This window comes from Coregonus clupeaformis, chromosome 12 (genome assembly GCF_020615455.1).
Source record: "Coregonus clupeaformis isolate EN_2021a chromosome 12, ASM2061545v1, whole genome shotgun sequence".
NCBI classification, from domain to species: Eukaryota; Metazoa; Chordata; class Actinopteri; order Salmoniformes; family Salmonidae; genus Coregonus; species Coregonus clupeaformis.
Window position 1 is genome coordinate 40483800 of NC_059203.1, and position 10214 is coordinate 40494013.

Below are 10214 nucleotides of genomic sequence, written 5' to 3' on the forward strand. Positions count from 1 at the left end.
TGTTAACAAACTATCGTTTTGGCAAGTCGGTTAGGACATCTACTTTGTGCATGACACAAGTAATTTTTCCAACAATTAATTACAGACAGATTATTTCACTTATAATTCACTGTATCACAATTCCAGTGGGTCAGAAGTTTACATACACTAAGTTGACTGTGCCTTTAAACAGCTTGGAAAATTCCAGAAAATGTCATGGCTTTAGAAGCTTCTGATAGGCTAATTGACATAATTTGAGTAAATTGGAGGTGTACCTGTGGATGTATTTCAAGGCCTACCTTCAAACTCAGTGCCTCTTTGCTTGACATCATGGGAAAATCAAAAGAAATAAGCCAAGACACCAGAAAATAAATGTAGACCTCCACAAGTCTGGATCATCCTTGGGAGCAAGGTGGCCTACAAACCTGACTCAGTTACACCAGCTCTGTCAGGAGGAATGGGCCAAAATTCACCCAAATTATTGTGGGAAGCTTGTGGAAGGCTACCTGAAACGTTTGACCCAAGTTAAACAATATAAAGGCAATGCTACCAAATGCTAATTGAGTGTATGTAAACTTCTGACCCAATGGGAATGTGATGAAAGAAATAAAAGCTGAAATAAATCATTCTCTCTACTATTATTGTGATGTGTGTGATAGAAGGAGTCAGGCGCAGGAGAGTAATACGCATCCAAAAAGTTTATTCCGTCGATAAACAGTTGCGCAAGCATGCGACAACAAAACTCAGGCACAGGGGAAAATTCTACCCTGGCAACAAGGTAAGGATAGCTCAACCGAGCTACACACAGCTCACAACAAACAATCACCCACACAGACAAGGAAGCAGAGGTAACACTTATACAATGACTTTAATAATTGGGGATAAGGACCAGGTGTGTGTGATTAATTAGACAAGACTAGTGGAGTGATGATAAATGGATTGGCAGCAGCTAGTAAGCCGGTGACGACGAACGCCGAAACCTGCCCGAACAAGGAGGGGAGGCAGCCTCGGCGGAAGTCGTGACAATTATTCTGACATTTCACATTCTTAAAATAAAGTGGTGATCCTAACTGACCTAAGACAGGGAATTTTTTGTAGGATTAAATGTCAGGAATTGTGAAAAACTGAGTTTAAATGTATTTGGCTAAGGTGTATGTAAACGTCCGACTTCAACTGTACATGTTGACATTCAAACACAGACTGAGGGGGAGGCAAGCACTGGTTATTTAATGATTCCATTCAAAGTGGTACTCATTTATTCAGTCACATTTTTAAAAAATACATTTATATTTGCTTTAACTCTCTCCTCTACTTGGATAACCTCTCTCCTACTGAATAGTGAACACAGTTTATTTTGCCTTCTTTCCCCTTGTGTCCGGAGATTTCCTTTCCTCCACTACTTCCTCCCGTTGACATTTGACCCTGTCAACACAGCCAACGATCATCCCCATGATCCTCCTCCTCAGCTGCCGTTTCCCAGAGCCACCACCATGGGGCTGAAGTCCACAAACAGAGGCAGAGAAGTGGGATACAGTCAGCAACCCCTCCACATGGTGCCCCCCGTTATGGTTATAGTATGTCACCACCGCAACCTGCAGGGCCCAGCACACCACAAACAGCATCATGATCACATGACCAGCCTTGCGTTCACTGACCACATGCCTGTCCAGCTCGCCCTGCGTCCCTCTCCCATCGAGGTGACGGCCCAGATGTGCTTGGCCTGTGTGTACAGCATAACCATGTTGGTGCCCACCATCAGCACCAGGGGAGCCACCTCGTTGAGGGCCAGGGAGCTGGAGGTGAATGCCGAGCCCTGCTCCTCCGAGGGGAACTCCTACACACAGCCCAGCAGGGGCCTGGTGGTGCAGCTGATGACCATCAGCTCCACCGTGGCGTTGCCGTGGACGTGGGTGGTGTTGACCAGCGCCGGCAGGGATAAGGCCAGGTTGACCCCCATAGACCAGCTCCAGGCCCACCCACATCCTCCTCTGTTTGCGTTGCTGTTCCAGGGGCCCCACAGCCCCTGGCGTGGGCTGCAGAGTCACCCAGCAGCCCACGGCCCGCCACCACACCCACAGCAGCAAGAAGAGGCGGCACCAGTCCAGGGCCAGGGACACGTCCAGACCCAGGTGAGACACAAAGATGGGCACCGTGCAGAACAGAGACGTCAGCAGGTTTGCCAGCGACAGGTTCACCAGGATTGTGTCAGAGGGAGGAAGCCGACGAGACAGACTTTCAATGGCCGACGAACACCTGAGAGAGAGAGTATAATTAATTATTATACTAATTACTGTGTGATGTTATCTCAGGCTGAGATATTCCATGGCTATTGGCAATTAGAGTTCTATTTCTTTGATAGTTCTCTCCTCACCACACGGATGATCCGTATGTTTCACAGGATTCCAGAGAAGACCAGCAACCCAAACAGAATAGCATCTACATTGAGGATCTTTGAAATCATTTCCTCCTCAGCATGGTGCCACTATTTCTGTGTTATTCATTGCCTATATGTATATCTCTACAGTGGTGAGAGTTACTATTCCAGGGTGTCAATTCTACCTTTGCCTCTATCCTGTCAATTGTGAACTATTTATATAGACACATACACACACTCATACATAAACAAAGCCATCACAAAAACAAACTCAGCATCTTCAGTGTTGCTGACCTGGCTTAGGGTAAATTTACTCCAATCATTAGGCACCTAGATATGCCTTCCATGCCCTTGCCTGCTGCTTAGGTATGCAGATTTTTACTGCATTGGCCAGCAGGGAACACACACACCACTTACACTACATGGCCAGAAGTATGTGGACACGTGCTTGTCGAACATCTCATTCCAAAATCATGTGCATTAATATGGAGTTGGTCCCCCCTTTGCTACTATAACAGCCTCCACTCTTCTAGGAAGGCTTTCCACTAGATCAGGGGTGTCAAACTCATTTTAGCTCAGGGGCCACATGGAGGAAAATCTATTCCCAAGTGGGCCGGACCGGAAAAATCATGGTATATATAACTTAAAAACAACAACTTCAGATTGTTTTCTTTGTTTTAATACGATCAACATACAACATAAAGCTGGAGCCTGAGGACAGTGTGTCCAAAATAGTACAAGCACAACATCACTATTAATCATAAAACACCTCAAGTTTATTTGAAAATTCTAAAGAAAAAGAACACACAAACACACAATGCCTCAGTGATTAACAGAACTGTTTCACAGATCACAGAACTATATCAGGGTGTCATTTCTCAGGCAGAAATGTAGATAAAAATAATGAAATCCTGTTCCCCAAACAAGTGCAAGAACCACAGAGTCAAGAATGGGTTAAATATACAAATAAAATAAAATCAATTAAAAACAATAGCACATCAACATAAAAACATATAAACATAAATCTGAAAGCGTTGCTCAAACTCCCGTAACAGTCCAGTTATTTTATCTTTGAACCGCTTCATGTCTGCCACATGTTGGCACACATTTTTCAGACAGGGGAAGTGAGCTGCATCACCACCGGCAAGTTGCGTCTCCCACAATGACAGCTTCAACTTGAAAGAACGTATGCTGTCATAATACTGCGTGACAACTTTGTTGCGCCCTTGCAGCTGTTTGTTCAAGTTATTCAGGTGCTCTGTAACATCCACCATAAATGCAAGGTCCGGCATCCATTCTGCGGAATGAAATTCTAACACTGGTTTGCCCTTTTCTTCCATGAACTGTTCAATCTCTTCTCGTAAATCAAAGAAACGCCTCAGCACAGCACCTCGGCTTAACCATCTTACCTCAGTGTGGTATGGCAGGCCATAGATGTGGTCTTTCTCTCTGAGAAGGCTGTCAAACTGACGGTGATTCAGGCATCTGGAACGGATGAAATTAACAGTTTGGATGACCACCTTCATGACGTTATCCATCTTTAATGACTTGCAACACAAAGCCTCCTGGTGCAAAAGTCAGTGAAAAGTAAAAAAATCACGTCCTCCATTTGCAGATTGCACTTTCTCTCTGAACTTTGTCACAACGCCTGCTTTTTTCCCGATCATTGAGGGCGCACCATCTGTAGCCAGGCTGACAGCGCGGGACCAGTCCACTCCGACCCTGTCCAGCGCGCCGACGAGTGCGGTAAAAATATCAGCTGCTGTCGTTGTATCTGTCATCGGCACCAACTCCACGAACTCCTCGGTGACGGTCAATGTGTCATCAACTCCGCGGATGAAAAAATGGCCAGTTGTGCAACATCTGTAATGTCCGTGCTTTCATCAATTGCAACCGAAAAACGCAATAAATGACTTTACTTTTTGCTTCAACTGGCTGTCCAAATCCACTGAAAGATCGGAAATCCTGTCTGCAACTGTGTTTCTTGTCAGGCTGATATTTGCAAAAGCCTGCCGCTTTTCAGGGCACACAATCTCCGCTGCCTTCATCATGCATGTTTTTACAAATTCACCCTCACTAAATGGTTTTGAAGCCACTGCGATTTCATTAGCAATGAGGTAGCTAGCTTTCACTGCAGCGTCACTGATGTCTCGGCTGTGAGTAAACACAGACTGCTGTTTCTTCAGACCCGCCAACAGTTCATTCACCTTCTCTCATCTCCGCTGTCCTTGAAAGTTGTCATATTTGTCGGCATGAAGACTCACATAATGGCGACGAAGGTTATATTCTTTCAGCACTGCAACATGCTCTGAACACACCAAACATACAGCTTTCCCATTCAATTCCGTGATTAAATAGGATGACCATTTTTCTTGGAACACTCTGCACTCTGCGTCCACTTTTCTCTTTTTTGACAGAGACATATTGGGGCAATGAGGGTGCCAAAGCACATAATGTTAAAAGTAGAAGCCGTAATAAATATCGCGGGCAAAACAAAGTAGCTCATTGGCTGCACGTGCTTGACCTACTTGCTCTGCCCCGGTATAAACAGTTTGCTTGCTTAACGCAATTGCTATTGGACGCAATTGGAACAGCAGTTTATTTTATTGAAAAATTGCAGCGCATTTTTTTTTTTTTCAAAATCATCTCGCGGGCCGGATTAAACCCGTTTGCGGGCCGAATCCGGCCCGCGGGCCGTACGTTTGACACCCCTGCACTAGATGTTGGAACATTGCTGCGGGGACTTGCTTCCATTCAGCCACAAGAGCATTAGTGAGGTCGGGCACTGATGTTGGGCGGTTAGGCCTGGCTCGCAGTATGTGTTCCAATTAATCCCAAAGGTGTTCGATGGGGTTGAGGTCAGGGCTCTGTGCAGGCCAGTCAAGTTCTTCCACACTAATCTCAACAAACCATTTCTGTATGGACCTCGCTTTGTGCACAGGGGCATTGTCATGCTTCAACAGGAAAGGGCCTTCCCCAAACTGTTTCCACAAAGTTGGAAGCACAGAATAATCTAGAATGTCATTGTATGCTGTAGCATTACGATTTCCCTTCACTGGAACTAAGGGGCCTAGCCCGAACCATGAAAAACAGCCCCAGACCATTATTCATCCACCAAACTTTACAGTTGGCACTATGCATTGGGGCAGGTAGCGTTCTCCTGGCATCGACCAAACCCAGATTCGTCCGTCGGACTGCCAGATGGTTAAGTGTGATTCCTCACGCCAGAGAACGCGTTTCCACTGCTCCGGAGTACAAAGGCGGGTGAACTTTACACCACTCCAGCCGACGCTTGGCATTGCGCATGGTGATCTTAGGCTTGTATGCGGCTGCTCGGCCATAGGAACCCATTTCATGAAACTTCCAACAAACAATTATTGTGCTGACGTTGCTTCCAGAGGTAGTTTGAAACTCGTAGCGAGTGTTGCAACCGAGGACCGACGATTTTTACGCGCTACGTGCTTCAGCACTTGGCGGTTCCGTTCATTGAGCTTGTGTGGTCTACCACTTCGCAGCAGAGCCGTTGTTGCGCCTAGATGTTTCCACTTCACAATAACAGCACTTATAATTGACCGGGGCAGCTCTAGCAGGACAAACATTTGATGAACTGACTTGTTGGAAAGGTGCCATCCTATGACGGTGCCACGTTGAAAGTGACTAAGCTCTTCAGTAAGGCCATTCTACTGCCAATATTTGTCTGTGGAGATTGCATGGCGGTGTGCTCGATTTTACACACCTTTTAGCAACGGGTGTGGGTGAAATAGCCGAATCCACTAATTTGAAGGGGTGTCCACATACTTTTGTATTTATAGTGTATCAACTCATACCACAGGCCACATCAACAAGACATGTGAGGCTGACTAACACCTGATACCGTCTATACTATAAAAGATATACAAATAGTTTCATGCCAATCTTAGCTCATTTGAGAGGGGGTCCAGACATGTATTTCTTGGTTGCCCTGTAACAAACCTGACTGTAAATTGTCAATTCAAACAAATAAAACATGGTGAAATCTACCCATTTTAAAAGGGGTATGTGATTGTGGCAGATATCTGTTGGCCCATACGTGTATGTTTAGCTGTTTGTGTGTTATGTCATGATCCCCCACATTGTTAGCTCCCATTGCTCAGAGGGGCGGATCGTAGAGAGGCATCATTAGACTCATTTACCCAGCATTCCCCAGGGCCTTCCCAGGGGTCTTATTAAAACCATCCCCTCCACTGATGCTGCAGTATTATTCATTAATCACACTGTTCCGGTCCTCTCCCTTGGCACTACTAGCTTGCTGGCTTGCCTATTTTTTTCCTTTTGGGAATGGACATATAATCATTACCTTCAATAACCTCCACATAGAACTGCTGAGTCGAAATTGATCACAGATTAAATGTTCTCAAATTAAAGATCTTCACAGATAGATATTAAGCTTTTTGTGACCATTATAACTGCAATTAGGCGTTGTTAAACTGTGAGTTGTATTACCTATATGATGATTAGGCTATTCCTCAACAAAGCAATGAATGTGTATTTAGATTGATTATCCTTGTTCTAATTCTGCATAATCATTCCAAAAATTATACTATTTTAAAGAAGTTAAAGAGGTTGCTTAACTAAACAGACAATGTTTCATCAAAAACTTCAGAAGTGTTTGAAAGTGTGCAAAAGAAACCTAGGTTTGTGTTCTAGAACGTTGTAGACCTACTACAATTATTACCACTTGAGGTCGCTGTAGGTTTGGAAATTGCATCACATCAAAACAAACTATAGCCTTTATATTATAGCCTACCACTTACAATAACCAGATGCTAGTTAGTATTGGTAACATCTACCTATCTCATCACGAATGTGTTATCAACTCTTGTCAGAGTTAATTGCTACAATTTTGAATAAGTATGAATGTATCATGCTTATTAGGCTATTACAAGAAAATGATGCCTGAAAATAAGAAACACATTTTTTTGCACAAAACAATCTCATTATATTGCATTTCCAATAAGCTGCATGACTTGATAGCATGGACAAAATACTACACACAGCAGCATTGACGACTACAGCCTAACACAATGTGGGAGAAAGGAGTGGGAGTTAAATGGAGGAAGGTCGGATGGGTGGAAGGATGGAAAGGCACAAAAAAACAGAAAGGGTGGCAGGGAGATGAAGATTGGAGTGGGGACTTGAAATGATGACTCATGTAATTGACCGCTGATGACTACGCTACAAACATTCTGTCAGACACACAAACGCACATGCTTCCTCACGACAACCATCAAAGACAGCCAGACAAGACTGAGACAAAGGTGACTGAAAAGATAACTGCCGCCGTCTTCGTTCTCGAAAACCTAGACATGTAAGTTCTCTTCTCAATAGCCAAATTGCATCTTACATTGATTGCTGTTTACATGAACCATTCTAATAAGCGGTGTGACCTAATATTGGTCTGTTGAGTTGTGTGCATAACCAACATTTGGTGTATGGCTTAAAACAAAGCATGCGTAAGTGATAGTCTGGCTCATTCTCTAAAAGTGTGGTCTGTATCAATCATCCATCTAGTATTCTATGGTATATCATTTTTATTGTCCGATTTTATCGTAGATTGTTCTTGTGCTGGACATATCGGGGGAATACAGCGCATTGATGGTGGTGTACGATTGTGTCATGGAAGCCACCTGCCCCCGTACCTCCCTTTCTCGCCTCGGATCTCCGCTGACAGTAACTGTGCTGTCCACTATGCATTTGCACTAAATACAGTGAAAGTGAACTGGTAAGAGGAGAAGAAATGAAAGGCCAACCACGGCTGTCCCTGGTTGCCTTCTCGGCAGTACTGTTCTGTGTGTGCCGCGCGACAATCGTCTCCAACTGGACACGCGGCAGCCGCGACGCGCAATCACCATCAGCATCTTCATCAGACGAGGGAAGCGAGAAGGACGTGGGTGTCTCCCCAAACTCTGGCCAACAGCATATCTACAATGTTGATTATTTCAGTAAGAATGAAACAATGGGCACACCAAAGCCGCAGGGGGACCTCAGCCATAGGAATGGCACTATCTCCATCAAAACCAGTAGAGGCAATACAGGCACAACTATGATATTTGGCAGGCCAGACCATGTGCAAGGTGGAACAGGTTGGGCCATGGATGTAGGAGTGGCACCAATATGTGCCTACCGGGTGATGGAAGGGGGAATCGGGGGGCGGCTGTGTTTTCGACACACACAGCTGGGGTTCAGGTGTCGTCGTGGAGACTGCCGGACTGTTCCGTCTGCAGGAGGGTCCCTGGTGGCCAACATTTTGACCAACGGCAGCGTGCTGCTACAGTGGACATACGAAGATCTGAGGGGAGAGGCTCAAGGGACAACCAAAGGAAACACAGCTGGACATGACCTACGTAAACAAGAGACAGAGACTAGAGAAACAAGTGTAGAGGGACAGAAAGGGGCCCCTGGGACAGGGCTTGGGGAAGAGAGCAGGTTTGTGACTGCCCCACCAAAGAGGGTATTCAGTGGACGACGTGTCAGAAGGGGTGGGTTTGGGCTAAGCTGCTGGTGGAACGGGAGCTACACCCAGTTTGAGTGTGCTAACACCCATCTTGGCTCTGGTTGCAGGGACTTCATGCTGACTGAGCTGCATGAGAACGTCCCCTACCGCATCTGCCTGCATCCGCTTGCCTCCACCCTGACCCCACCGCCCCACTCAGAAGGAGCAGGCCAGAGGGAGGACTGTGTGGAGTTCACTGTCTCACCCTTGGACATGCAGGACATTGTGATTGCCATGACAATGGTGGGAGGAGCCATATGTGTGATGCTGGTCATCATCTGTCTGCTGGTGGCATACATCACTGAGAACATCATGAGCCCCACGACACAGCACTCACACTCCACATACCACACACACTCTCACCACTAATGTCACTCACACAAACATGTAACCTTATTCCACAATATCACACTCATTTATTTTAATCCCACAACTAAATCAATACACTAAAAACCCATTTATGTAACATACTGTGGTTGAACACCCACACACACGTAATAAAAATCTCACTCAGATTCAGGGCATTGCACCTTACACACCACACCAATCTGCAAGCTTGTGGAAGAATGATGAACTAAGCCTCACAACAGACCACCACACTTTCAAGTAGTATTAAATACTTTTCAAATGATAGGGGTCAGAGAATTCCCTGTGTGTGCATTAATGTGTGTGTTTATTTTCCTCTCGTGTATTTATCTCATTAGCCTTTCTGCTAGTAATCAAAGTGCTCTGTATTAGCGATAGTAAGCTGCTAGTCAGTAGACCTACCTAAGAGTGAAACATGTTCCATAGTTGAGCAACGTTATGAACCAGTATTTAGAACGATTCCTCTCTTCTTTGGAGTCCAGTTATAATGCCTTAGACCGCTGCGCTCCCGAGTGGCGCAGCGGTCTAAGGCACTGCATCTCAGTGCTTGAGGCATCACTACAGACCCCCTGGTTTGATTCCAGGCTGTATCACAACTGGCTGTGATTGGGAGTCCCATAGGGCGGTGCACAATTGGCCCAGCGTCGTCCAGGTTTGGCCGGTGTAGGCCGTCACTGTAAATAAGAATTTGTTCTTCACTGACTTGCCTAGTTAAATAAAATAAAAAATATATTCGCTATGATTACCTCTGTTCAGTGGTAAGTAATAAGTGCAAGCCAAGTAGGTAATTTATTTAATGATTTCTTCCTTTTTTACCTCAGAGAGGGTTAATTTAATTAATGTCAACAATGCACCCTCAGGCACCCAAGAATGATTCCTATTTGCCTTACCTTCTCCTGGCTGTAGAGATGTATACTGAACATCCCTGTTAGTGAGCATTTCTCGTTTGCCAAGATAATCCAT

General features: G+C 45.2%; 1 protein-coding gene and 1 pseudogene across 2 annotated transcripts; one reads left to right on the forward strand and one right to left on the reverse strand.

The window, feature by feature from the left end:
- Positions 1 to 1192: 1192 nt before the first annotated feature.
- LOC121578783 lies at positions 1193 to 2440 on the reverse strand (annotated as a pseudogene).
- Positions 2441 to 7412: 4972 nt separating this feature from the next.
- LOC121577660 (fibronectin type III domain-containing protein 10-like) lies at positions 7413 to 9809 on the forward strand. 2 transcript variants are annotated; one of them, XM_041891430.1, is made up of 2 exons: positions 7413 to 7700; positions 7946 to 9809. In XM_041891430.1, the coding sequence occupies exon 2, from the start codon at positions 8130 to 8132 to the stop codon at positions 9252 to 9254; it is 1125 nt and encodes a 374-aa protein (XP_041747364.1). In that variant the 5' UTR covers positions 7413 to 7700; positions 7946 to 8129; the 3' UTR covers positions 9255 to 9809. The 2 variants fall into 2 exon arrangements, with proteins under 2 accessions (XP_041747364.1, XP_041747365.1); XM_041891431.1 differs by having other exon boundaries at positions 8954 to 9809.
- Positions 9810 to 10214: the final 405 nt, after the last annotated feature.